This window comes from Excalfactoria chinensis, chromosome 8 (genome assembly GCF_039878825.1).
Source record: "Excalfactoria chinensis isolate bCotChi1 chromosome 8, bCotChi1.hap2, whole genome shotgun sequence".
NCBI lineage: Eukaryota > Metazoa > Chordata > Aves > Galliformes > Phasianidae > Excalfactoria > Excalfactoria chinensis.
In genome coordinates this window covers 3,847,724-3,874,978 of record NC_092832.1, presented here as the reverse complement: position 1 = coordinate 3,874,978, position 27,255 = coordinate 3,847,724, and the positions used below count along the sequence as shown (strand labels likewise).

Sequence of the window (27,255 nt, the reverse complement as noted above, 5' to 3'; positions counted from 1 at the left end):
CTTCTCATGCTGTGATTTTGTGCTGGTGGTGTTTCCTCGTGCATGTGGTGTTTGGAATAGCTTTGTAGCTTGGGATGTTGCTGGGTGGCAGCACAAAGGGGCCTCACAGGTTTTCTGCAGCCCGTGGCATGATGAGAACTTCAGTCTCTTTCCCCTCTTGGAGGTGTTGAGACCCACCAGGAGTGCAGTGCACTTCCGTCATCCCGAGTCTCTCTCATGGTGGATCTGGTGGTTTCTAGCACATCATTAACCAAAATAAATATAGGATGAAGCGGCTCCTGTTGAAATGGACCCCGACGTTGTCCATACACACAGCAATGTATTGCTCCTCAGAAACTGGCAGGCGGTAGATGGAGCCTCTGGGCAGAATGCAGATGCCTTGATTTTTCTACCCCCTTGAGCAGTGCTGAAGAGGGCTGCTAGGACCAACCGGTGGAGATTGAGATATAATTGCTTGCCTGGAGCAGTAACATATTCCTGTGTGCCGGCTGAATACCAATGAGGGCAGGAGGAAGGAAGGTATCAAACAGAATCGCAGGCAGGAGGAAAGTGATTAAAGGAGGGGACTCAACAGCCAAGGCTGAAGACAATAGGCTTGTTCTGATGACAGTGTTTTACCAGGGAGTGGGTTTGGGTTTGTAATGAAGTTTTGCAGGAGCTGAGTACATTGCAGGATGCTGGGTGAGAGAGAACACAGGATAGATGGTGGAGGGATAGGAAGGAGATTGGAGTCAGGATGACCTGGCTGGGATGGTCTGGGTCCGTCTCCTCTGTGGATGGAGAATGTCCCAGCAATGCCAGCTGGCTGCTCCTCAGTGCTGCAGGGCATTGCCATGGATGTACCCTCAGCGCTGCCTTCCACATCTCCCTGAAGGTGTTGAGTTGCAGTTTGTTTGAATTCTGCCCTTAAAAACAAACCAAACCCAAGCCAACCAGCCTGGCCCAACCTTCAAGCCTAAGTCCCTGCAGGGAGCTCCTAGTTTGGAGCAGTTGGAAAGCACTTAACCCCTTAGCTGCCTCTCGGGATGATCACGTAGGATCTGGTGGGGGAACTGAATATGGAGATGGAACAAGCAGAAAATAATGTAGGAGAGCTCAGCCTTGGAGTCTGGGTCACTGCACCTCAGTACCTGCCTGTTCTTCCCTATGAAATAACCTAGTGAAGGAGCTGCTGGAGGAGGACAACATCTTGCAGTTGATTGCTAATTGATAAGCCTCAAGTGTCACCTGAGCCCTCTTTAGTGCCAGCAGCACTTAGAAACAAGGCTTTGGAGCCCATATGGTGCAGGACATCCATGTGGCAGCAGGGTCAGAGCTGCCCTGGGTGCCACCAGGCTGCAGGGAGAGGAGGGTGAGTGCACCACTGCCGGCCCTGCGTGGCAGCAGGCAGACTGGGCAGACCTGCACGGCTCAAGTGGATCTCTTGTCCTTTCCCTCTGCTGATTCAAGGCTTGGCTGTGTAAATGGTTTTAATGGGTTTGCTTTAGGGGATGTGCTTTGAAAAGAGAACGAGCGTTGTGTGTTTGACCTACATCCTGCACGTCGTGTCCGGGGAGCCTGGAAGGCATAACGGGGGGAGGGTGTGCTGTGTGCACTGCGCCTCTCCTTATCACCTCCATTCATCTCATCGGATCGCTGCTGTGCGTTTCTATCGGAGCTGCTGAAAAGGGAAGGAGAGAGCAAACGGCCCCGTTGTTTTCCCCTGTTTGAAGCAGCCTGTGGGGTTCCCACGCCGCCCGTCTCCTTTCAGGCTGTGAAGGGACTCGTTTGTCGTTTGCGTTTTTGCAGGCGAAGCCTCGCTCTTACAAACCCCCCTCGTTGCCTCCTTGCTTTTCCTTTGTACCGCCCGCGTCCTTTGTGAATCGCGGCCCGCAGCTTCCCCCTGCTGTTCGGACTGAGGATGACAACAAGCCTTCCTCACCTGCCGCAACGAACCTCGCGCTGCACGGTTCCAAACTCAAGCCGCTGTCTGAGCTCAAGCAAAGCTTTTTGAAGGAGCAATCCGCTCCAGGTTGTACAGAAGCGTGTGCTGTTCTTCTCTTTTGCAGCTAAAAACCACAGCGACACCCAAGTGTTCTTCTACCTGTGGATTATCTTCTATTTCATCAGCTCTTGCTACACCCTCATCTGGGACCTGAAGATGGACTGGGGTCTCTTTGACAAAAACGCTGGTGAAAATACCTTTCTTCGAGAAGGAATTGTCTACCCACAGAAAGTGAGTATGTGACAGAAGGCTCCTGCTATTGCAGCTCAATGCGTTTCCATTCACGTTGCAGTTGGCTGCTTCGTGCCCCCTGCATGCTGGGCATGCATGGGATGTTCCAGCAGCAGGGTTTGTTTCTAAGAGATGCTGGTGCTTTTAGTGACTGAGGAGCAAATTCTCTCTCTGCTGCCTCTGCACCAGGATGGTTGTATCTACAACGAGAAGTTATGCAAACATAAGCCAATTGCAAAGCAGGCTTGGCATGGATCACTGGTGGGGACTCTTCCCCATGAATGAGAGGGATCTCAGTGTTGCTGTGTACATCATGTTGTGCAGGCTGCCTGTGTGAAAGCAGCAAAGCCGATTTAAAAGCTGAAGCACACAGGCCTCCCTCTTGCTGACCTGTCTGTATCTTGTGCTCCAGGCGTACTACTATTGTGCCATTGTTGAGGACGTGATCCTGCGCTTTGCGTGGACCATCCAGATCTCCCTCACTTCCATGCAGATCTTTCCATACGCCGGGGATATCATTTCTACTGTTTTCGCCCCACTTGAGGTTTTCAGGTAAGGCTGAGCGGCTCGTTTGGATCTCGTATTACTCAGGCTGGCATCATTAGGACCATGAATAAGCCTGCCAGCTCATCGGGTCCCTGGGGAGCAGGGAGGTGTCACAGCAGGTGCTGCTGGTAGTTGTTTGCTGTTCCTTTATGCTCCAAGCACGTTCCTGGGGGCACTTTGTGATCAGTGGGAATAGTCGGTGCTGTCCAGGCGCACGGAACCGCGTCGTGAAACTTCTCTCTCTCCTTCTTCAACCCAGGAGGTTTGTCTGGAACTTCTTCCGCCTGGAGAACGAGCACCTGAACAACTGCGGTGAGTTCCGTGCCGTGAGGGACATCTCCGTGGCACCGCTCAACGCCGACGACCTGACACTGCTGGATCAGATGATGGACCAGGAGGACGGCGTGCGGAACCGCCGCAAGAACAAGCAGTGGAAGCGCAGCCAGAGCATATCCTTGCGCAGACCTCGCCTCGCTTCGCAGTACGTTTGGCCTCTCCTCCTGCAGCTGTTGTGAGGGCAGTTCCCTTCACCAAACTCCCCTCCTGCACTAGTAACTTTGTGCCTGTGCTCCGAGCGTGGCAGGATGCTCTGGTGTCTGAGCATCACTTCTTCCCCCCCCCAAGCGCAGCTCCAGAGCCCTTGGCCAAGAGAGCAGCTCCTGGAGTGAGGAAGGATCGAATCACAGCATGGCCTGGGTTGCAAAGGCCCACAGTGCTCATCCAGCTCCAACCCCCCGCTGTGTGCAGGGTCACCAACCAGCAGCCCAGGCTGCCCAGAGCCACATCCAGCCTGGCCTTGAATGCCTGCAGGGATGGGGCACCCACAGCCTCCTTGGGCATCCTGGACACGCAGAGAGCACTGTGCAGTAATGGCTGCAGAGCATCTCCCTGTTTCATCCCTGCCTGGAAGGGGTGGGAGGAGGAAGCAGCAGCCTCTGCTCCCCAGTGAGTGTTTCCTGTTTGTGTTTCTTTCCAGGTCCAAGTCTTCTGACACGAAGGTATTGATAGAGGACCTAGCAAAAGAAGTGAACACATGAAGCAACCACGGTCTCTTATTCAGCATCCTTTGTTTTCTCGTTCTGCTCCCCTCTTCCCCAAGTAACCCAATCTCTGGTACAGTTCCAGCTGCAAACAGGAGAAAACACTGAACACATTTTCCGAGCTCTTCCAGACCAGACCCTATGGACTCCAACAAAGCTCACTGTGTTTTCTTTCTTTTCCTCTGCGTTCATTTTGATGTCCTACTTTAAAAACCAAACCAAACCCAACCAACCAAACGCAAAATAAAACATCTTACTTTCTTTTTGCCAATAAAGAGGACAGTTCAGGAAAGGAGGATTGTTTACAGTCTCAACAAGGACATACACACCTGTCTGGATAAAGAAGCATCATAGGGACTCCCTCTTGGGACAGTGCCGAGGACACCCTCGGTTTCTGCTTGGCCCGGTTTTGACTGGTTGAAACCGGACTTAAGTTTTTAAATCTGATTATTATTATTATTATTATTTTTGTTGTTCGTTTGATTTGGTTTCTTTTAATTCTTTTTTTTCCTTCATATCCAGCGCTGAGGCACTGGCTGCACTTGCAGGGAAAGTGCACTTAGAGCAGTACCTTCATTCACGAAGCTACTCGTTCATTCGATGTACCTTTTCTTATCGCATCGATTTCCTCTTTGGTTTTTCTTTTTGGAAATGCCATGTATGTGTTACGTGTCGTTCTCACCTTATTTATGGAACCTAACAACCATCCGAGAGCGCTTTTGAGTCCTGTGCAATGAAGGTTGGAGCGGTGACGCGAACCCAGGAATGTGGACGGAGATGTGCAGGGTCGTGGGGTTGTGCACCTGTTTCCCTTTGATTGCTCGCTTTGCTTTTCAGTTTTAGTTGAAACCAAAGCTGCTCTTTCTGACTTTGGGTTGCTGCTCTGGGCATGGATGTGGTGGCAGCTGAAGGCTGGTGACAGCAGCACGCACCGTCCCACCGCCCGCTGTAAGGGAGGTTGGGCCTGCTGCAGTGTGAGCAGCTCAAGGCAGAGGCTTCCCAGCATCACCGTCCAGATCTGACGCTGTATTTCAAGGCCTTAATCACCTTTAGCTGAGCCCTGTAGGTAGGAGCAGCGGTGCGCCTTGCTCTCTCCTCCTGTAGCAGAGGCAGCGTCCTGGCAGGGGTGCGTCGGGCTGCCAGCAGGAGGTGGGCTGTGGGCTGTGGGCTCTGCCCATTACATCCTTGCCCTGCTGTCTGTTGGTTCCTGTCTGGTTTCAGCAATGGGATTGCAGGAATCCTTGCTGTCTCATCCTGGGTTCTGTTCTTTAGCCCTGGGCTGGCAGCACGGCTTCTCCCCCGACCGCTGCCTTGTATCCGCTCGCGTTTTGCCCGCTGTGCTTTTTGCCCGGAGGTTCTGAGGAAGGAAACTCCCTTCTCTTCCTTCCATTTGGAACAGGTTAAACCAAGCGGTGGTGGAGCCGTGCCAGAGCAAGGTCGGTGCTGCAGGTTGGGAGCCGGAGGGGTTGCAAGCAGTCAGATCGTTGCTGTGTAGTTTCTCAAAGCCTTATGGAAAGCCTTTCTCCTTCCTGGCGCTTTCCCTTCCCTCTGTTTTGGTTTCTGCCTTTGCTTGCCAGGAGGAAGAAGCAAAAAGGGGAGGCGGTTTGCTGCAGCTGCCAACCGTTATCTCCCCAAATAAAGCGCCGTCCCCTTTGGCAGGGAGTTCCCAACCTGCCGGCAGCTTCAGAGATAGCAGGAGGGCACGTTGCTCCCAAGCCAGCCCTGTGGAACGTGATCGGGACGGAGGTTGGCAATGGGCTGGGCGAGCTGATGTCTGCGGGGACGTTCAGCTGCGGTGGATGTCCTCGTGCTGTGCCTCCGTGGGCGCAGTGGAGCTGCTGCCTTCAGCCTCCCTTTAACTTGGGTTCTTATTCCAGAAGGCGACCGGGTTGTTTTGTCTCCTTGGTAAAGAGGGTTTGGGGCTCCTAGGGGAAGAGCAGATGGATGAGCCTTGCGGCAACCCTGCCGGCCACAGCTGGCCTCGCCGCTGCTGTAGGGTTAGCCTGGCCCTGGGAACAGCACCAGAGCAAGGCAGGATTGTGAGAGGAGGAGAGGAGGGGGCTGCCGGCACCGCTTGGTGCCCAACCACGGCCTCATCCTCCTGGCAATGGGGCTGCGGGCCGCTCCGGCCCCTCCCCATCCCTGCCACGTTGGTCTCACGGTTCCTCTCCGCCGCCCCGAACCCGTAGATGTCCAAAGTAATTATGGAGTGTGATTAGTCCTCTGTGGGTGCTTTTCTTCCTTCCTTTCTCTTTGGCTATCCCCTTCTCCACTCTTCCCTCTGGCTAAGTGGAAAAGGTGAGGACGAAGACTCGCCGCTTGCTTGGACTCATGGTGTTGCTGTGACTGCGCTGTTAGCTGTCTCCTCTTTCCTCCCCCGAATGGAAACCAGTTCTGAAGTGTGGAATTTACCCTTTCTTGATGAGTAGGTTTAAAAAAAAAAGAAAAACGCAAAAAAATCTCTATATAATGCTGATAATGATGCACAATGTGATACTGTTTCATAGTTCCTAGGTGGTTGTATACAAGCAAAGTTACTGTGATCGTGTTTTTAAAAGGAAAAAGTGATCGGTTACTCAATCTGTCCTCCCCCCCCCCGACCCCATTATTACAAGCTCTTTGTTTTCCAACGACCTGAAGCTGGTTTCTCGCTGCTCTGTGCCCTCCTTCCCCCCCTTCCCCGCTCCCCAAACCCACGCGGTGGGGCAGCAGCGCCACGATGGGATTTGCGGTGAGGCTGCCGGAAATTGCGACGCTCCTGTTGGGGCTGATTTAAGAAGATAACGGCGGTTTCTCGTGTTGGTGGGGGGCGAATGGAGGGGGGGGGGATTAAAACTATTTCATAATCCCAGCGATTTCCTCCGGCTCGGGATTATGAAACCAATGATGAATAGCAAAAGCCGCAGCGTGCAGCGGGACCGCCTCGCCCGTGGGCCCCGCAGCTCCCCGGCGTGTCCCGTGCCCGCAGGTAAGCGCTGCCCAACGGGGGGGGGGAATGGGGCCGTGCACGGATGGGGTGCGCCCTGGGGGCTGCTGGGCTTTGGGATGAGGGAACGACTGCGGGGTTCGGCTCGGGGACAAGCAGGAAGAGCGAGGATGCGGGCGATGCTTATGGGATGCTCCGGCACTGCGGGCTCTGCTGGGGGTGAAAGATGCCGGAGAAGCACCGTCGGGTGCTCAGGGATTTTGGGGCGGTGCTCGCGGGGTGCGTGGCGGGGAGGGGGGGGGGGGTCCCGGCGCTATGTTTGCACGGCCAGAGGGCGTGCTGCGGGAGGACTTGGCACCGCTCTGTGCGCACCGTGTCCCCGCTGTCCCCTGGGCTGCGTGTGACCGCGCTGGCCCCGTGGCCGCCTCCGGCTCGGCTGTCAGCGTCTGCGCCGGGCTTGGCTGGGAGCCGCGCAGAGAAGCGGGTGGAGGAGGAGGAGGAGGAGGAGGAGGAGGAGGAGGAGGAGGAGGAGGAGGAGGGAGAGGCCGGGCGGGAGGCAGGGCCGGCCGCAGGCAGCAGCCCAGCCAAGCGGCGGAGCTCCGGCAGGGCTGGAGGGGCTGCGATTTGCTGCCTCGTGTTTGTTTTTTTTCATTTCCTCCCTTTACTTCCTTCCCCTCTTCCGCTTCTCTTCTCCCTCCATCCCGGCCCTCTCCCGATGCTCGGGGTAAGCCCGGCCCTCGTGGCTGTCCCCGCTCTGTGCAGCCGCACGCGGTGCTGAGGGGGGCACGGGGTGACGGCGGGGTGTTCCCCGTAGCCGGGCACGTTGCGGGGCTCCTTGGGAGGGGATGAGGGGCCGCTGGGCCGAGCGGGAGCACGGAGGGCTCCGTCGGGAAGGCGCTCCCTCCCCTGCGGGGTTTGCGCTCCGACGTTCGGCATCGCAGGCTGGTCGCCTTCACGCGCTCTTTCCTCGCAGGGCACATGGAGGGGCTCCGTCCCTCAGAGCCCCCCCGGGGTCCCCACGCCGTGCTGGAGGGCAAGGTGAAGGCGCTGAAGGAGAAGCGCGGCGCAGAGCGGCCGGCGCCCAAGAAGCCCCGCGCCCGCAGGGGGAAGGCTGGAGCCGAGGAGCCGCGGGCGCAGCTCCGCACCTACCTGACCGACGGGCTGCTGGACGGCGCCGCGCCGTGGGGAGAGCAGGGGGGGCTGGGGGGGTCTCCCAGTCTGGTCTCTGCTGGCAAGGAGCTGACGGCGGGCACGGAGCCGCTGTCCTTGGCTGAGAGGGTGGAGAGGAACCGTCGGCTGCTGCACGAGGTGCTGGGGATGCACGGTGCGTGCCTGGGCTTCCGCCATCACTGCGGGTCCCCGTGGGGACCTCTCCTATGGACGTGGGCCCTGGGCAGCCTGAGCTGGGGAGCAGCCAGTCCACAGCGGGGGGGGGGGCTTTGGGGTCCCCTCTGACCTATGCCATTCTGTGGTTGTGTGATTCTATGACCCTTCAGTCTCCATCCCTGCAGCCTGGGGGTCCTGTGCCCATATTCTGGGCTCTCCGGTGGCAAAACACACTTCAGGGAACTGGCTCCAAAGGGAGCTGGCGTGGGGCTGGGAGCTCCCAGTGATGCCTTTCCCCTTCTCCCGTTTCAGAGGTGCCAGCGAGCGATGGCGACTGGGACTCGGGGGTCTCACTGCAGGATGCTGAGGGCTGCAGGTGGGACCCCAAGGGCTGTACCCGGGGACAAACAGGTCTGGGAGGAATGGGACCTGGAGGTGCTGTGAGGGGATGGAGCAGGGCTGGTGCCAGGTGTCCCTGATGGGAGAGAGGAGTGGGACAGAAATGTCTCCCCGGCACTTAAGAGCTTATGGGAGGTAGGGATGCATATAAAATCTCATTGGTCTAATGATAAACCTCGGCAGTGGGGCTAAAAATACAAGGAGGGATGGGCAGGTGAGTGGGGCTGCAGCAGCAACGCTGGGGAGCAGCATGGAGGAGGCGTGGGGGCAACTTGGAGTGGAAGCACTTACGTGGCAATGATGGGTTTTCCAGCTCTCTGGCAGCTGAGGCTCAGTTGGTGCTGATGGGCACAGGGCTGAGAGCTGGGGGTGCCCTGGGGCAGCCAAAATGGGGGTACACATGGCGGTGGGTCCTCACGGCTTGGCACAGGGCATGGGTGTGTTCCAGCTGTGGGCAAGCTGGGCCAGGATCCCCATAGTGATTGCTGAGCTGATTATTTTAATCAGGAGGATTAGGGCTGTGGCCAATGGGGAGGGGCGGCGCGGGAATGGGGCCAAACATGGTTACGGGTTCCCCCAAGGGCAGGGAACCCCCATGCATGTGGAAAGAGGAACGGGGCTGGGCACAGCCCAGAGCTGCAGAGCTGGGGCAGCACCTACCTCTGTTTCCCCGCATGCCTCTGGGATGCCCCTGCTGCAGGACATGGCCCCAGGCTTGTGGCCGAGCCCCCTAAATTGCTGCTGCTGCATTGCGACAGCACAGGGACTGCCTGCAGGGGTGTCCCCAGAGCCTGCAAGCCAGGCCCCGCTTTCTCCCCGCAGAGCAGCCCCGTCACCGCTAAACCGCTTCTAATCCGTGTTATTTTTTGCTAATCCTTCCCTGCAGGGCCTTTGTTCCCGGGCAGGAGCTCGAGCTGAGCCCACGCCATGAGCAGGCCAAGCAGCTGCTGCAGCGCGCCCGCATGAAGGCTCGCACCAACCCGCTGCGCGCCAGCCACGACCTCCTGCTGCTGCCCACCGCCGCGCAGCCCAGGTGAGCCCCGAGCCGCGTCCCACCCCACGTCCAGCTCCTACCCACGGCCGAGTCCTGACCCTGCTCCCTGTCGGCATGCGTGGCTGCCGCAGCAGAGGTGCGGTGCGGGGGCCCGAAGCGGGGCCGTGCAGGCTCCGTGCCGCTGGGCTCGTTAGCCACGCTTCCTGCCCCATGGCGGAGGATTATCCCCCACCCCGGCAGCTCGCCACCCCTCTGTCCCCACCGCAGGGAGCCCGGCGGGACGCCGAGGCCCGGCGTCGGCACACGGGAGGCGGAGGGCCCGGCGGGCGGCAGTCTGAGCGACTCATCCAGCGGGGAGTCGGGCTGCAGGGAGCCCCGGCGGCCACGGGGGGCCTCCCCTTCCCGAGTGCGCTTCGAGGACGAGTCGGCCCGCGACGCCGAGGTGCGCTACCTGGAGCGGCTGCGGCACCGCCGGCTGCTGGGCTCAGCGCTGGAGCGCAGCGGCGGAGAGCCCCGCGGGCACCCCGGGGATGGCCCCGTGAAATCCCGGGCTGCTGACATCCCTGCCGGGGGCAAGTGCCGGGCCTGCGGCTCGCTGCTCGGTGCCGCCGTGCCGGCCGAAGGCAGCCCCGCGGCACGGGGACGGGAGCGCACGGGTCCCGGTGCTGCCGCCCAGCCTGAGCCCAAAGCCCGGCCGCTGGGTCCTGGGGGGTCCCCGCTCTGGATCCTGCCTTCCCGGCAGCGCATCCACACCGAGAAGATCAAGGAGACTTACATCGGGAGCGTCGCCCGTGGGGATGAGGCGGACTCGGCGCTGGAGAGCACCGACACCTCCGATGGCTGCCGGACCGACAGCGAGGAGCCGCGGCCCCGCAGCCCCCACCCACGGGGACATCGGGAGCCCCGGGCTCGTGGCCACCGCGGCCCCCGCACCCCAACGCAAAAGGAGAAGGGCGCGAGTGCGGCCGGGGGCTCGGGGACACTTTGCCCCCCACCAGCGGGTACAGCTGGCGGCCAGGATGGAGGGCACAGCGGTGAGGCGGCGGGCAGCAGAGAGCCACCAGCCCCCTCCTCGAGGCCGGCAGGGCCTTCCCAGCCCCCCTCCACTACAAAGACCTGCTCCCAGGTGCCTTGCAGGACAAGCGTCCCTGCCAGCAGCTGCCCGGAGCCTGACGCTGGGAGCACCTTGTCCCAACCCAAGAGTGCGGGGCAGCGGCGGGGGCCCTGTGGCCCCGTCTGGCTCCCGGGGAGCCCCCTGCGTGCCTTGTCCACTAACAACTGCAACAACACCCACGGACAGGGCTGGGGGAGCCGCTCCCAAGGTCCGGGGGCACAACATGGGGACACCAGCAGGACAGCCAAGGCACAGCACGACGGGAACGCAACACCCGGGTGAGTGGTGAGGGACTGCGAACATCCCTCCTCGGTTCAGCACCGGGCTTGGCCCCGTGATGCTTTAGGGCACCAAGAACCTAAAAGTCACAGCGGAGCGAGGTGAGGGTGTTGTGGGGGACGAGCTACTGCTAAACACTGTTGGGCATTGTCCTGCAGGGAGCCAGCACGGGCACCCAGCCGGAAGGGCAGCGGGGATGCGGCATCCTCGGGGCTGAAGCGGCTGCTGTGCAGCCTGAGCCACAGCACCAAGCAGCGCCTGGGCCGCTTCCGCTGCTACAGCATGGAGCAGCTGCCCGGCCCGGCGCCCAACGGCCCCAGCGTGAAGCGGTCGCCCTCGCTGCAGGCGCTGGTGAGCCGTCCTCTGCGAGGGGGAGCCGGGGCTCCGTTGGCTGGGGAGGGCTCCGTTGGCTGGGGATGTTGTGGGGTCCGAGGGCTCAAAGCAGGGCGCGGGGCTTTGCTGGCGCGGGGCTTTGCTGCCTCGTGTCTCACTCGGTGCCGCGTTCCTCCAGGTGTCACCGTTCCGCCAGCCCCAAAAGGCCGCGTCCGTCCAAAGCCTGCACAACCTGCTGGGCAGGGCGCCCCGAGCCAGCGCCTACCTGCTGCCGCAGCCCGGCGACGGGGACAGGTGCGGAGGGGACGCGGCGGCGCTCAGCCCTGTCCCGGCGGTGCCGCGCTGTCGCTCACGGCGTCTCCCCGCAGGAAGGCGGCCTCGGGGCCGCGGCACTCGCTGAGCGTGGAGGACATCGGTGCCCCCGACCGGCCGCGCACGGTGGGCCGCGTGGTGGAGGTGTTCCCCGACGGCACCAGCCTGCTGGAGATACAGAGGCCGCCGCACGGCTCCTTCGGCTTCCAGGTCACCTCCGGGCACGGCCGGCCCGACACAGGTACCGGACCGACTTAAATAGGAAGGGGCCTTATCTAAGGCCGTCACACATCCGGGCTCGGTGCGCTGGGGGCCGGCGGGTCACCCGGCAGCTCAGCTGGCTGCTCCTCTCCCCGCAGGCGTCTACGTGCAGGAGATGGAGGACGCGGGCACGGCCAAGCTGTACGCGGGGCTGCTGGCTGTGGGAGACGAGATCCTGCAGGTCAACGGGGCTGCCGTGTCGGGGCTGGGGCTGCCACGCATCAGGGAGCTGCTGCTGCAGGCGGACAGCCTGGCACTGCGGGTGCTGAGGCAGCGCCCGGCTCGGCGGTAGCTCCACCAGGAGGAGCAATAGGGATGCAATAAGAATGCAATAAGGATGCAGTAAGGATGCAATAAGGATGCTATAAGGATGCAGTAAGGACCTCACCGAGACAAGGGGCCTGGATTCACCCCGCTTATGTGCAACGCGAGGGTCCCTGCTGGGAAGGGGACAGCAGGGCACGCCAGGAGGCAACATAGGACCAAGGACATGCCCCTGGCATTGGGACGCCTCAGCTCTCCCTGCCCCAGCTGGATGCCTGTCAGCTGCTTGGGTTTCTTCTAAATTATTTCAAGCGAAAAAACAACCCAAAGAACTGTAAATATATATATATATATATATATATATACACACATATATGCAATGACAACACGTGGTGCTGTATGGCCATACTGAGGGTGGCACTGGGGCTGGGGATGACACCTGGGTGGGGTGGATGGGAGCAGGGCAGGTGGGGCTGGGGGGGGGGATGCAGGTCCTTCCCACTGGGGGTCTCACGGCTGCCCAGGCTGGGGAGGCACTGCCTGCACCTGGCAGCACGGAGCTGCTGCGCTCTGCAGCCAAAGGGCCCCCGAGTTTGTCCCTGTTACTACGAGTGCTTTCCTCTGCCATGACTGGCAGCAGTAATGCCTTTATTTAAGGTTAAAGGGAGGGGCAACAGCACCAACAGAAAAAGCAGACGCACAAAGGGAAAGGAGCGAAGACAGCTGGGGAGCAGCGACACCTGGGCAGGCACGGAGCATGGCAGCAACCTGGCACGGAGTGTGAACTGAGCGCTGTGCTGCATGGAGCACCAGGCTGCTCCTGGACAACGTGCCCACAGTGAGAGCTATGGAGCCCAGAGTGCTGCCAGAGCCTGCCTTGGGAAAGAGACAGTACGTATTTCTTACAGCGGAACCCAAAGGGATGTTGTGCAGTGACACAGTAACCGCCACTTGTGCAGGTTGGCCTTCAGGGCACGTGTGCGTTCGTGACAAGAGGAGCTGCCCCGACGTGGCAGGGCTGTTTGGGGTCCTCCCCCATCCCAAGCCTGGCTGCGAAAGGCACGGTGCCAGCAGCTCCAAGGGCCCAATAGGGGGGATGCAGCAGGACCAAACAGAGCCAGCAACCCCACAGGGCTGCGTGTCCTGGGCGGCAGAGTGCTCTGTAGGCACCAGATTTCCTAGCTGAGGCATGTGGTTCTGGGGGCCTGGTTTGTAGTTTTAGGAGAGGCCCCATGTGAGCCCCAGATGGAAGGCGCCAATCAGTCTGCCTCCCATCTTTGGGTGCTTTCCCCCATCCGGGAGCAGCCTTCACTATGAAACCTTTCCTGAAGCATCATCCCATCCTCCTGTACCCACCTGCCCCAAACCCACCTGTATTTCACGTTACCAGGGTGAGCTTTCCCCACAGCACTCTGCTATCAGTGAGCGCAATCCCCGTGCCAAACAAGCCCACGGTAACAAAAGCACTGGGAAGTGATACAGGACGTGACCTGGCTCGGAGCTTCCTGGCTGTGCATTGCTTACAACTGAAGTATCCCATAAGCCAAACTAGCAGCTGGGGAAAATGAAGGCATCCTATTTACAAGTTTGTGTGCATTTAAAATAGGCGGTGAGGGCCCGCTGCTCTGATACCGCATCCTGCAGCCGCTGAACGGCTCCAAATGGGCATCAAAAATCACTACTTTTCCTTAAAAAAAACCCAAAAAATAATAATAAAAGAATAAGTTATTTCAGACCTGACGAATCGCTTGCCAAAGGGAAGCAGCTGGTCAACAGAAGCTTGGTTATACGAGGGGAAAGAAAGCATCGGTCGGCGAGACGGAGACGCTGCTTGTGTAACAGGAGGTGAGTTGAGCCATATGAAAGCAGCCCCGGCCCTGAGTGTCCGTGGATGGCAGGACCTGCAGCTCACCTACCTGCAGCGTGTCAGCTCCTTGCTTGGGCTCCTGGAAGTGAATGCTGCAGGATTCTGGTGCTAACTGGAAGGCGTGGGGCTGGCTGGGGCTGCCCTCCTTTGCTTTGGGTGCATGTTGCTGCGGGGTCCCATGGCTCCTCCCAGTGATGCTTCTGGCTGGCGATGCAGTTTGTAATGCTCAGTGGAATAATTCCACCCCCGGGACCCTGCCAAGGCTCCCTGCTCTGTGTCCACACAGGGCGCTTGGAACTGCTGCAGCCGGCTCATACCTATGAGGGATACAGTCCCACCCGGAGCCTGGGGACCAGATGGCAGCACAGTGAGGGTTGGGGAGCTACAACTGCTCCTGTCCTCTGTCTGCCCTCCCCAGGGCTGGGGGAGACGTTGGTGGAGCCAGGCCTTGGTCCTCAGAGAACAGTGAGAGCTGGGCATGGGTCTTCTTGACAGGGATCTCTGCAGGCGGATGGAAAGAGTTTCATTTCCCCGTGCTGCGGGGGCAGGGGAAAGGAGAGGAGGCGTCCGAGGAAGTTCAGTCCATCACAGGACAAAAAACAGGACCAGCACCACCAGCAAGATGACAAAGAGGACGATGATTGCACACCACTGCCGCCGGTCTGGAAGAAAAAGGAAGCGTGGCTCGTCTTACTTGAACAGGAGGAAAGCTGGAGGAGAGCTTTTCCTTAGCACGCTGCCTTCACCGTGCTCCCCTTCTGAAGGAAAGCTCCCCCGGCAGCAGAACAAGAGGCGCAGCCCTCTGCAGGCCCTTCCCTCCCACCTGTGGGGTGACAGCACTTCTCTGCCAGGATGCAGCTGCTTTTTGGGACTGCAGTGTGGGATTGTGAGGGTTCTCCCCAGTCGAGTTCCAACAGATTTGATAAGCTGCTTCAAAAGCGATCGGGAGGAAGCAGAGAGCTGCTCTGTGTTGCTGCTTGTGGATCGACCTGTTGGTGCCCAGGGAGCCCAGCACACCCCCGGGGGAATTCTTAGGCTTTTTTATGGGAAATATATGAGTGCATTTCACAGAACAAAAGCATCCCGGCCTGCACTGCACTACGCTGCCTGTACTGCACTACGCTGCCTGACACCGTTCTGCTCCTACAGTGAAAGTTTCCCCCATCTGGATTCAAGCTCGCCTCCGACTTCCTGGCACCAGGAACCCCGCCGTCCCTGGACACAGGACCGCCCCGCAGAAGCCACATGACTGGTGCAGGACCTGCCTCCCCCCAGACGAGCTCTGTCTGCAGCAAGCTGCGAGTGGGCGACGCCAGCCTGCACAGCTGCTCTCCATGCACGGCCACGTCTACACCGGCAGACACAGCCCCTGTGAGACGGTGCGCTGGTGGCGATGCAGCCGCTGGCACCTCCCCCCGAGCGCTGCAGCCGGCCGTCCCCAGCAGCCCTGTTGCTTGCAGTGCCAGCTGCGGCACAGATCCCCTATGAGTTCCCTCCTCCCTCCCCGCTGCTCCCACCCCCAACACGAGCACCGGCAGCGGAGGAGGCGGCGCAGAGAGCACCGCAGCGTGGGGAGCGAGCGGCGGGGACTTCCCGGCAGGCACGAGCTTCCTGTTTGCTCTGCCCACGGCACCCGGCCGGCCGCCAGCCCACCACGTTGGGGCACGGCCTTATAAGGGCTTTTCTCGTGGGCTCAGCCTCCCCGGAGCAGAAATCGCCTCTCCCCGCTGCAAGGAAACAAGTCCGTCTGTCCTCCTGTCGGAAGAGCTGGCGCCAGCAGCGCACGGGCAGGCAGAGGTTAGCAGAGGGACTCGCTGCAGCTGGAGAAGGCCACGCACGGTGGCAGTGTTTTGCTCAGCAAGCGGCCTGGGAAACCGAGAGCAGCGTGATAGGCTGCAGAACGCTCCTTCCTATCGTCTACGAATGGGGTTTTCCCAGTGCAGCAGTAAGAACATAAATAGAAAGGCACCTGTACGTAACACAAAGGCTGAGTGCAGACTGCACGGCGGTATCTGGGCATGAGCAGCTGCAAGGTTTGGATGCCTTCTCCCTCTTTAAACCTCTCAAGCAGCTGGAGCTGCTCCCTCCCCTCAGCTTGGATCTGGGAGCACACAGTGCTCCAGCCCTACAACACCCAGATGTGCCTCTCCCCTTCCCACTCCCCTGGACCTACCGCTCGTCATGTGAGACACTTTAGCCAGCTTCTTCATGACGTTATCAAGCCGTGAGTGAGTGCTGTCCAGCTCGTGGGAGAAGTCATCCAGCATCCTGGGGGACAGAGGAGATGAAAGTCTTGCTTATAATCCACGCTTGGCAGTGAACGTGTAGATCGAGGGGCCAGTTTGGACTTTAAATCCCTTCTCTTGCTTGCGCTTGAAGCTAAAATCTCGTTCCACTCCAAGCAGGACTGAGATTTGCAACTGCTTTTAAGGTGCTTTTGTAAAGCTACTAAGTTACCCCTCCAGCAACTGTAACAGATCTGAACGCCTTTCTGTAGCTACCCTTTGTCAGCATCAAGAACCCACCTGAAGGCTAACAAAGCCCATCCAGGATCAAAGCTATCCCAGCCACCTCCAGGAGTAGAGCTTGAAAACTTAACACCATTAAAAGCTCGGAGAACAAAGAGTTGTAGAAATAAAGCCATACTGACTTAATTATATGCTAGCAAGCACTGATGGCTTATGTGGTGACCTGGAAACAGATGTGCCACACCAACCTGCTGTGGCCAGGCTTCAGCTCCTCCTATCCACCAAAGACATCACAAGGGCCCACAGCCCTCCAGACCCTCATCAGCCAAACCAGGAGGGTTTAGGCACAAACCCTTCAAGTGCCTGTTAGTCTGCACAGCTGAGAACTTTGCACAGGGTAAGAACTGTAATTTCTATGCAAATGGCTGGATACAAGCTACTTTGTGAGCTACCCTTTAACCCTTTGTGTGGGTTATTTTTAGCTTTAACTATGAATGCAGCTCTGTGTGGCCAGGCTGAGCTCTGGGGTCACACAGCTCTGTGCAGTTGTCTGGGGTAGCACAAAACCCCATGGAGTGGGAAAGCACCCAGTATCCCTAATAGGCAGCACTGGCTTCCCTCATCTGCTGCGCACTGCTAGAAGCCAAGGAACTCTGCTGTGTGCCTTAAGGGTGGTGTTTAGACATGAGTAAAGAGAGAAGGGAAAGTAAACTGGCAGCTCAACCTGCCCCAGGTGCAGGCTTTGAAAGGAACATGGCTGTGGTAGGATCCTTGCAGGCTGCAATATGAAATGCTTTCCACGGCCTGAAATCAAAGGCAGCCTAAGGTGCTGCAGATGAGCTTGGAGAGGCTGCCTGAGGGACCAGGAAATTCAAGGATGCAACAGGGGTAACAGCGAGGACCCCCAGCTGTGCTGCAGCCTGCAGGGCCTTTGGCACCACGTCACATACTTACACTGCCTGCTCCTCCAGCTCCCCGCCGATGCGTTGGGACATGTTCTTCAGCACCCCAATGCTGCCAGAGACCAGCTCCAACTGCTCATCTTGCTGCTCCACAATCAACTGGGGCCAAAACGAAGGGAAAATGGGTGATTACACATCTGCTTCCTTTTGCAGCTGGGTCACAGCCAGCCTCTCGTGTGGACGGATGCTCGCCACCCTGCCAACACCAACTGTGGTGCCTGGGAATGGACCTAAGGTTCCAGGAACAAGGACCGTGTTTCTAAGAAATGCTTGAGAAGTGGCAGCAGCAGGAGAGCCTCCCCCTGTTCCTGTAGCACAGCTGGCTGCAGTTTCCTCAATCACGCCTCCAAATTCAGCCTCAGCTTAGCAATGCCCCTTCCCTGCTGCACCAACCTCTAAGACGACTCTTTAAAGGCAGCAGAACCTCAAGCTTTGCTGCCCAGAACAGGAGCCCTGCTGAGGCTGTGTATGGGAAACGCTGCAGTTAACGAGGGGTTAACACAAGTAAGAGGCTGTTGCAGCTTCTACAGCTAAAAATAACATGTCTGGCTCTGAATGTGCCAAAAGGAATAGGTCTGCTGATGGTTTAAGTCACTTTCAGGGCACAATCACGCTAAGGATTAGCTTTACCCTACTTACCTACTTTGGAATCTATTTATCTTCCTAGAGTCACTAGGTAAAACTCATCTGAAAGCCGGCTGGCATCATGTATCAGAAGCTTCAGCAGAGCTTGCTGCCTGGAGAGGCAGCCTATTTATAGGCCTTTGTCTGGGTGGGCTGCTGGAGGCGGATCTGAGCTGCTCGGGCGCTGCTCCAGGGGAGCACCTCGCCAGGGCTCCTTGCAAAGCCCTCACATGGGCTTTCTCACGAATCTCATGTTGACAAGGGCAGGAAAAGGAAGCAGGCAGGTACTGTCCCTGTCTGTTCTGATGGGGTTGCACACAAACAGCAGCGAACACCAGCTCAGTTTTTTAACGAGGGAAAGTTTAGTAAGATAAATGAACGCTCGTCTGGTCCCAACGTTTCTACTCTTCCAAGGATTTAATCAGTTCTTGTAGTGCTAAAACTCAGCGTGCTGCTGCTTCCAGACCTTGTTTGCCTTCTGTATGTAAGTGGAAGACAAGCCTCGATGGTTAAAAAATGCACCAGGCAAGACGCATCCAAGGCTATGCTGTACATGGAACATATGCTCAGGTGTACTTCAAGCTATCAGGCTGTCAGGCTCCTGGATCCAGGCCAGGCAAGGGCTGTTTTATTTCTGGCTCCTGACGCCTGTACCCCATCCCCCTGACACCCATCTGGCAAGCAAAGCTATTTGGTCTGCGCTGTGCCAGCTGCCTTACCTGTTGTTGAGCTTGCTGCTCCTCAATGAAGTGTGAATTTGCTAATTGCAGCTCCCGGTCCAAACGGCTGTATTTGTCAGGTCCAGAGCTCCAGTTCTGACTGCTGCTTTCACCCAGGAGCGCCTAAACAGATGCAGAAGTCCCTTAGCAACACCTCAGTGTCTGCTCACAGCCGGTCTCAGGGAAGGAGGACAAGGCAACGCTCCTGTGCACATGCCTACAGCATCCTTCTCCTCCCTCTCTACTGCTGCTCAGCCAGAACGCTGGCACAAACTAAAACAATGCAATGCCAAATGCCAGCATGGGAAATATCTGCATGATTATTGCACAAATACTTCTCCACTGACAGGAGAGCTGGAGCACGACCGACAGACAGCACAAGCAGGAGGCCTGCACCACCCAAAGGACTAGTAAAGGTCTGTTCAAGACGCAGCACCTTGTGCTAGGAGGGCGCTGTAAGTATCCCGATACATCATGTTAACAGATGTATAGATGGAACTGAACGCCATGCTGCTAATGACCAGGGCTGAAGGTCTGGATAAAGTACTTAACCAGATGATCTGACAGTAAAACAGTGAATACAAACACAGCAGTGTTGTAGGTGGGACTTACGTTCTTTGATTCAGGTTACCTGTTATGCTGCCATACTGCAAGATTACAGTCTCTACCTGCTCTACGACCTCAACAGAGAAGCTAGTGCAAATCCAGCAGAGACGTGGCTTTCCAGCTGAGGACATCTGGTCCCTGGAAAGAAGTTCTGATTCAGCTTCCCGAGGGAAGCCTGTGTTTGCCAGCCTTAGTCCATGAGGATCGGGTCACTGTTAGCTGAAAGCTGGCCTCTCAGACACAGAGACATGCTGGAGAAGCTGCTGTAGCCCAGCCCAGCTAAAGCTCTGCGGACTTAAGAGAAGGCGAGGGGCTGGGGAGGGAAGATGTCAAGGGGAAATGAGTTTTCCTGACCAGATGTCACCACATGAGCTGGTCCATATGGTCTCCTGCAGCTAGCAGTTTTAAGTAAAGCAGCAAGACTTAGAGACAGCTACAGGCTTGTTTGAGCAAGGCAGGAAGGGACTTTGCTTCTCCAAGTTTTTGCCAAGCACGTCAGTTAAGCCTGTAACAGGCTGACAAACCAACTATGTGCTTCTCAGTATCTTCTCGCAGTTTATCATGTTTGCCACAAGTGATAGAGACTGATGCAGCCAGATAGGGCACGCCAGCTCTGACAGAGACAGCTCTGGAAGTCAGCTCAAAGATCTCCTTACAGTCTCACCAGCCACGGGAGAAGCAAAAGCCGCATCTATTTCTATTCCTTAGGTTACAAGAGCAGACAACCTGAGACTCCTTGAGCTTCTTCCATCTTCTTACAAGGTTAATTATCATGTGAGGCAGCTATTTGAGGGATGTGGCATCCTGGCTCCTAAATACAGCAGAGCACAGGATTACATTTACGGAATTGGATTCTGACTGTTTCCTCGTGAGGTGGAGGGAGATTCCCCCTTCTGCAGGGTGATGCAATGCTGATGGCTGTACACAAGCATTTCTGAAGATGGAGACAGATGGTGAGTGGTGACTTACTGCTCTGAGAGACAGGTTTGAAAGAGGGTGGCAGCAACGAGCCTGACAGAACCAATGCTCTCAGATCAGTGAGACAGACATGGCTCAAACACACAGCTTTGCTACAGCGTACAAGCCCCTTCCCAGAACAAATGTCTGTAAGGTGATGTGCTACAAAATGGGATATATATGGTACTTACAGCTTTAAAGGAGCTTTAATCAATGCTATGTGCTCTGCCTTATGGTGTGGGCGTCCAAACTAAGTGATACGAAAGCTTCACCTACCACATGTCTCAAAACAGCTGTTAAAACTGATAAATCCTTCGAGCTCTTTAAAGTACCAAATAACCACTGCATTCACTTAGCTTGCCCACTTCTGATTCTCACCTGCCTGTTTTTTCTTTCAGCCAGTGCTTGCATGGAGGAATTTGACATCTGATCCTTCATTTCCTGTTCGTTCAAAGAAAGAAGAAGTACGTAAGCATTGGATTTGAGGTGACTTTCAGCTTCAGTTTGCTACCAAGCTGTCTATACCCAGAAAGATTTCTTTGTGGGGAGGGAGGGAAGGGAAATTTTCTTTGAAAACATGCAGTTTTGAAGAGTCTGTGGGAAATGCTGTTAAAAGCTCCACTGCAGTTCATTGCTTTCCTAATACTAGAATCAACAGCAATGGGATATTTTGAAAGTATCCCTTACTTACTACTCATTTTTATAGAATCAGATAATCATTTGGGTTGGAAGGGACCTTTATAGGTCATTTAGTCCAACTCCCCTGCAATGAAGAGGGACATCTACAGCTAGATTAGACTGCTCAGCCTGAAACACTTTATTTGTATAATACCAGATTAATGTTCCCAGTGACAGACAGTAAAGAAGATACGTTCTTGAAGGCCTTGGGAGCCTGCATTTTATTCCCAGTTGTGCCTGATTTAATCTTGCAAAGGACAAGATAGATTTCCTGTCCTATGGTCCTCTTCTCTGACTGTCTCTGTGTTTTCTCTTTTACTCACCATGTTTTGCCCTTGAGCCCCTACCTAAGACAGTTAGCCACAGGAGGCTCCTACTCCCAGTGCAAACCAGTTTAGTTTCTATAGGGCAAATAGGCAAGAAGCCAGTATGGTCCAGCAGGTGCTGATTCACCTTACCCACCAGCACAGTTCTGATGTCACCAGAAGACAAGTAGGGATGTTTTACTGCTCAGAGATGTATCACTTACAGGCAGCAGATCCCACCTGGTTACTTTTAATGCACAAGCTGCTTTCTATCACAAACTCTCTCCATGGAAAACGTAAGTCAAATAACTGCACGCCACCAGTAAAGAATTTCATTTAACTGCTCCCAAACCCATCAGGCAGCAGCTTTCAGTCAGGAAAAGAGGACCAAAAAGGCAGACTTGCCTGATCCTGTTTGTTTCAAGAGCTGACTACACTGAGGACAAGGCAGTGAGCATGTGCCTGCCTCTGGGGTTGGTGTGGCTTCAGGATCAGTTCCCAGGCAGTGAGCTTTAAGAAATGCCTCTGGACCACAGGTAGGATGACAAGCTTGCTGCTAGCCACAGCAATGCAGCTTGTCAAGGAGGAACATCTGAGCCATGTGGGAAAGCAGAAACTAAGCTGCACTGAGTGTAGCTATTAATAGGGAGAAAACTTCCTAACCAGTGTGTAAGCAGGCAGTGAAAATTTCAGGAAGATTTTTCTTCTCTATTTATTACCATTGAGTTGTTAAAATACTCCTCCTGCTTTTGAATCCTCCCTAACAGCCATGTGAATAAACGCTGCTGCTCTTCCAGGTGCTACTGAACTTCACTTTAACGCCGTCTGTAGCACTGAGCTGTGTGAAACTGCGGCCCAACAGGCAGAGCTTTGTATCAGGAGGAAGCCACGTAAATAACACTGGGCTCTAAACACATGTCAGTGTTCAAAGCGGACTCCTGAAAACCAGAGATGCAAGCACTGAATAGGCAAAATTTCCTTTAACTCTGAAAGGAGACTTGCATAGCAGAAGGGTCTTTCAGTCTTCCTTTCCAGTTTGTACAGGCTTCCAGATTCATCAGTACAAGAGAGGCACGCTAGGCAACCTGGCCTCTGCACCTGACCCCAGTCAGGCAGTCCTCGGTGGGAACACGTGCTGTGGGGATGAGGAGGCAGCCTGAGGACGGGCAGGTAGCAGACTTACTCTCTGCTCTCCTGTTCAGCACCACTGACCTAGTCACCCCACTGCCTTTTTTTAACCACTCAAGCTGCTTTCTCTTTCCCCATCCTAGGCCTTGCTCCTTACCCTGACCACCTGCCGTGTGCTTGTGATGAAGGATTTTCTGACACCCAGCTCCGTGGCATCCAGGTTGAACTTCCGAGGGTTTGCCTCAACAATGCGTAGGAGGGGAGTCAAGGAGTCTGTGAGTGATGTTCAGTGCACACAGATAGACAAACTGCCCCGATGGGAGCCCACAAAGAGGCACTTTTCCACTGTGCTGCACCTTCTCCTACAGTGTGATTAATAAAATACTAGACGTTGGAGGAATGAAAGCATGGCAGCAACATACAACACAATGCATGCACCAGAATGAGCTTTCTCTCCTGCTTTTCTTTTTACAGTTCCCCAGTGCTGTGCAGTGCTTTCAGCTGAACACAAGGGAAAAAGGAATACTTTTGGAAGTCAGCCTGCAGTATGAGTGACTACACGGAAATCCAAACTCATACAACACAACAGGCTTCTGAGAACAAAGCGTCTTATAACATACCTTGTCAAAAGGAAGACAAAAGGCAGAGAGAAATTCTTTTGCTGAACTCGTTTGCTGTTTGAGAAAAGCTCAGGTAAATGCAAAATTCAATCCCAGACTTTCCTGGTTGCTGCTGCAAAAATTAACTACCAGCGAGAGCTGGGACGTAGCTATTTATTACAGCTTGGGAACTGCATGTCTCAACCTCCAAAGAACTCCAGAAAGGATATTAATTGTTTCATCCAAGTCTTCCAGGTCCCACTCGATGCTCCGCAGATTGTTCCTGAGCTCATTAGTGGTCCAGTCGATTTCTTCTCTTGTGGCAATGGAGGGATCCTGCAAGAGCTCTGTCCACCTCTGGAAGAGCCCCTGGGCAGTGTTCACAGCTTTCTGCACTTCCCTGAGGTTGGGGTGAAGAAAGAGAAGTGAAGGGACTGCATCAGCTGCTCTGCAGCAGTCATGCTGGGACACGCCATGCCCAGAAGAGCTTGGAACTGCAGCCTCCCTGCAAGCACCTTTCCTTCAACCACTTCTAGTTTATTTGGTGCAATAAGGATTCGCCATACCCACTGAACAACCCAGTCTCCTCTCCTGTTGAAGCACAAAGGGACAAGGAACAACTTACAGGTCGGCTACCGCAATTAACAAGAAGACCAATTTCATCAGGAGTCGTTTCTGCTGAGTGACACAGAGGTGAGACAGCGCAGTGTGAGCGGCTGGACAAGGCTGCCCTCGTGGCAATTCATGTGCTGCATTCCTCTAAAGACTACCTGAGTGAGATACCCCAAGGATGAACGATGTTTATAGGAACTGTCCCCTCAGAGGTAAGGCAGACTGTTGTGTCCAGCACTGTTTATTTTAAGTTAGCATTAAAAAACTACACAGCTCTACTACACCAGCTTAGGGAACAGAAGTCTTTTCTGCTGCTCTAAGCTTTTTGGAGACGAGTGTATTCACAACATGGGAACACAGGCTTTGCTGACAGCACTGAATGCTGCTTTTGTGATCAGGGGTGAGCAGCAGGTAGCAATTCACTGTACCTACAGACACTGCAGCCCTGACCTGGGAACAAATCACTCAGGTCCAGGAGGAGCCAGGATGAGAGATGTTTTGCAGACAATGTTTTGCTGGTGTGTCAGCCAGCAGAAAGTCAAATCCCTGTGTCTTACGTGGGGATGCCATCTCCAGCAAAGGAAAGCAGTTTATGTGTTGGGAAAGCCCAGAAGGGATGAACCACGTCTGCAGCCGGCAGCAACCATGTCAATGGCTGTCACGTCTCGAGCCCTAAGGTCAGCAGCTCTGCTCTGTTCTCTCTGCTGCTTGCAAGCAAAAGTTCTGGTTTATTTCACCTGTGCATACTTGGAGAAGTATCTACCAGCAGGGATTGAAAGCTGGACGTCCTAACAGGAGGAGTTACAAATGCGAGGAAAGCAAACTGAATGCCATGTGGCTGGGCTCAGCTCCTTCTACTATAATCTGCTGGCTAATAATTAACACCAGGAACAGCACAACATCCCTCTCCCCTCCCAGCCCTTCCCCTTATGGCGCGGGAATCCCTCTGGAAAGCCTGACCGGCTGTTTGCTTCCCACCCACAACGATTAGCATTTGTTCCCCCCAGCATCAGCTTAGCCTGGCAGCAATCCCTTTCTGCTGGCTGCCCTGCAGCCTTTCCCACACCTCCTGCGCTCACCTGGCTTTTCCCACTGCCCTTCCTGATTACTGTGCCACTGCTACGTGGAGCAGGACGGCAACAGCAGGAGTTGAAAGCGGCTGCACGCTGAATTTTGGAAGCTAAACTTCTTTCCCCCCCCCCCCCTATTAATTACAGTTTCCCTTTCCTCTGACCTCAACTGCCTTTGTTTTGTGTTCGTCTTTGTTCAGGCTTTCCTCAGTGCCACTATCCATGTGTGCTTCTTCCTCAGCATGGTCACCAGGCTCTGGTGCTCTGGGGATACCCTCGGTGAGGAGCAGCTTTGCATCCAGCCCCGCTCTGCCCACTGTACGGTGACATTTGCAACCTCACATCCCGCGTGCTGCTGATCGATGATAAGGGCAGCTGGGCACACTGCCCCAATGCTGGGCATCCACACCAGCACGCCAGGTGCTGCACCTGCAGCAAGCACATCTCCAGCTCACAGCGTGCCTGCAAAGCTTCCAGCGGGGACTTCTGCTGCTCAGAGCCCCTCAGAACGAGTGGCTTTGTGTGGGCACATCTCTGGCACATCCTTAGCAAGGGGATCCCAGGCGGGGGGGGGGGGGGGGGGCAGCTGGGATGGGCTTTGTGGGTGACAGCAGGGGCAGAACGCTCACAGAACTGCCAAGATCCCTGCTGGCCTCTCACAGCCCCCAGGTCCCTGCTGACCCGTCACATCCATGCTGACCCCTCAGTCCCCCCAGATCCCTGCTGACCCGTCACATCCGTGCTGACCCCTCAGTCCCCCCAGGTCCCTGCTGACCCCTTCCCAGCCCCACACAGCCCCCATTTCACTTTTCCCCTCTGAATCCCCCACCCCACACTCTTCTCCCCACAGCTCTCACCCTCATCCATCCCATTCCCGGCCCATTCCCTCCCCCTCAAGGCCTCCCTATTACCCCAGAACTCATTCTTCTCCTCACAGCCACCTCCCCCCACAGCCCCACTAGCTCCCTCCTCTCTTTCCCCACACACAGACCCCCCCTCCACCCCAACCCTCACCTTTCCTCTCCCCGACCCAAACCCATCCCTCACCCCTTCACCACGAAGAACGGGTCCTCCATCGACATGATGGCGCCGACGCCGCCGAGCGCCCCGGCTGCCCAGCGCTCCGCCCTGCGCGCATGCGCGGCTGCCCGGGCCCAGCCGCCCGCCCCGTCCCGCCATGGCGACGGCAGCGCCTCCCCTCAGCGCCGCGCCGGCTGTGCGGGGTACCGGACTGCACTGTAACACCTCCAGTGACCCCAGCACCTCCGTGGGCAGCCCGGTGCCTCACTGCTCTTTTGGAGGAGAAATGTTCCTCATACCCAACCTGAACCTCCCCTGGCACAACCTGAGGCCATCACCTCTCATCCTATCGCTGTTACCAGGAGCAGAGGCCGACCCCAGCTCACCACAGCCTCCTTTCAGGCTGTTATACAGAGTGATGAGGTCTCCCCTGAGCTCCTTTTATCCACACCGCCCCATCCCATTCCCTGAGCTCCAGACCCCACACAGCTCCATGCTCAGGACAACAACCCCCATACCCTCACCCCACCTCTGCACTATCCTCACACAGCCGCAGCCCAGCCTCCCTTAGCCAAGGCGATGCTGCTTTGCTTATGGAAAACCCATTTGCGGAGATGCCTCCTCAGCATGGGAACCAGGTGAGTGGCTTTTGCAATGGCAGCACGCTTAGTCACGAGTGAGGGGTGAGGACACATGTCGGACTGGTTTATGGGGCTGTGGGGTGAGGAAAGACAGCCGCCTGCTGCCCCAGCCATCCCCATCACGCCTGGGAAACCACAGCGACTTGGGTGCATAGAGCAGGAGGAGGCTGTATGCTGGGCTAATTGTAGGGAAGATGTGAAGGTCACGGGAAGAATGAAGGCACAAACCTTTTCTTTGATGCTGGAAATGATGAATGGGTTCATCTTTCTTTGCCTAAGAACCACTCAGATTGCACTGCTGTGCTCATCTTGCTATCCAAGCTCAGAGTTTTTGGCTTGGAAGGGCCAGGCAGCTTTTAGCTTTCCTCATGCTGGCGAGTGTTAGCCAGCTGTAGAACTGGCCAGGGAGGATCTGATGAAACACCGTGCTGGGAAGCTCCAGCTCATCACAATCCAACCTGCAAGAAAGCACAGGGCTGACGGAATGCTTTATCAGGAGAATTCCTGTGGCATGTATGTACACGCACAGGGCTGTGCTTAGCCTGCTGCTAAGGAGGTGCATCTGACATAGCAGAGGTGTCTTTTCAATGGTGGTTGTGAGGGGAAGGTTAAGCCAGTGATAACTGGATGGGAAATGTCAGCCTGTGGCTAAACAGTCAGCGCTGCGGTGGGCTGCAAGGGTTTACGTCGTGGTTTATAAAGAGGTTCCATGAGCCTCGTGTTTAGAAACCTGCGGTGACTTAACTGAGGAGTGAGAAAGGGGCAGGCAGCACCGAGCCTGTAAGGATGCTAGCCATGCTCAGCGCTTACCTGCAGCTAAAAAGGGATTATTTATCTGGGTAAGGAGGTGCTGGTTCGGCAAGAATTCTCCTTACTTGGTGACAGGACTTAGACTGGCCCCATCTGTGGGATGGATAGTGGGAGCTGCACTGCTATGGTGGGTCAGAGTGGTCTGGGGCACCCACGTGCATGGCCAGAGAATCCATTCCA

The 27,255-nt window shown here is 56.2% G+C and overlaps 3 protein-coding genes across 6 annotated transcripts in view; 2 read left to right on the top strand and 1 right to left on the bottom strand.

The window, feature by feature from the left end:
* XPR1 (xenotropic and polytropic retrovirus receptor 1) overlaps positions 1–4,517 on the top strand; it is a 71,795-nt gene extending 67,278 nt beyond the window's left edge. Inside the window, exons 12-15 of the mRNA XM_072343779.1 lie at positions 2,049–2,215; positions 2,628–2,767; positions 3,021–3,242; positions 3,738–4,517. Of these exons, the coding sequence (XP_072199880.1) occupies positions 2,049–2,215; positions 2,628–2,767; positions 3,021–3,242; positions 3,738–3,798 (590 nt within the window). The 3' untranslated portion in view covers positions 3,799–4,517. The remainder of the gene's footprint in view (positions 1–2,048; positions 2,216–2,627; positions 2,768–3,020; positions 3,243–3,737) is intronic.
* A 1,870-nt stretch (positions 4,518–6,387) lies between these two features.
* KIAA1614 (KIAA1614 ortholog) lies at positions 6,388–12,502 on the top strand. 3 transcript variants are annotated; one of them, XM_072343776.1, is made up of 9 exons: positions 6,388–6,769; positions 7,701–8,051; positions 8,366–8,429; positions 9,339–9,485; positions 9,714–10,838; positions 10,998–11,190; positions 11,351–11,466; positions 11,541–11,725; positions 11,844–12,502. In XM_072343776.1, exons 1-9 carry the CDS (start codon positions 6,676–6,678, stop codon positions 12,035–12,037), a joined length of 2,469 nt encoding a protein of 822 aa, XP_072199877.1. In that variant the 5' UTR covers positions 6,388–6,675; the 3' UTR covers positions 12,038–12,502. The 3 variants fall into 3 exon arrangements, with proteins under 3 accessions (XP_072199877.1, XP_072199876.1, XP_072199878.1); XM_072343775.1 differs by having other exon boundaries at positions 6,388–7,006; XM_072343777.1 differs by lacking the exon at positions 6,388–6,769 and adding an exon at positions 7,296–7,451.
* Positions 12,503–12,638: 136 nt separating this feature from the next.
* Positions 12,639–25,743, bottom strand: STX6 (syntaxin 6). Of its 2 annotated transcripts, XM_072343780.1 has the most exons (8): positions 25,652–25,743; positions 23,153–23,322; positions 22,481–22,575; positions 20,591–20,653; positions 18,650–18,772; positions 17,299–17,405; positions 16,050–16,144; positions 12,639–14,538 (listed from the first exon to the last, which is right to left on the bottom strand). In XM_072343780.1, the coding sequence occupies exons 1-8, from the start codon at positions 25,684–25,686 to the stop codon at positions 14,462–14,464; spliced, it is 765 nt and encodes a 254-aa protein (XP_072199881.1). In that variant the 5' UTR covers positions 25,687–25,743; the 3' UTR covers positions 12,639–14,461. The 2 variants fall into 2 exon arrangements, with proteins under 2 accessions (XP_072199881.1, XP_072199882.1); XM_072343781.1 differs by lacking the exons at positions 22,481–22,575; positions 23,153–23,322 and having other exon boundaries at positions 25,652–25,715.
* Between the last annotated feature and the right edge of the window lie 1,512 nt (positions 25,744–27,255).

Coding starts and splice junctions, on each gene's coding strand:
- KIAA1614 (XM_072343775.1), top strand. CDS start 6,676: ATGAAACCAATGATGAATAGCAAAAGCCGCAGCGTGCAGCGGGACCGC. Junction 11,191..11,350: donor CGCCCTCGCTGCAGGCGCTG/GTGAGCCGTCCT, acceptor GCGTTCCTCCAG/GTGTCACCGTTCCGCCAGCC. Junction 11,467..11,540: donor CAGCCCGGCGACGGGGACAG/GTGCGGAGGGGA, acceptor GTCTCCCCGCAG/GAAGGCGGCCTCGGGGCCGC.
- STX6 (XM_072343780.1), bottom strand. CDS start 25,686: ATGTCGATGGAGGACCCGTTCTTCGTGGTGAAGGG. Junction 22,576..23,152: donor AGACTTGGATGAAACAATTA/ATATCCTTTCTG, acceptor CTCCCCTCCTAC/GCATTGTTGAGGCAAACCCT. Junction 14,539..16,049: donor AGTGTCTCACATGACGAGCG/GTAGGTCCAGGG, acceptor TTTTTCTTCCAG/ACCGGCGGCAGTGGTGTGCA.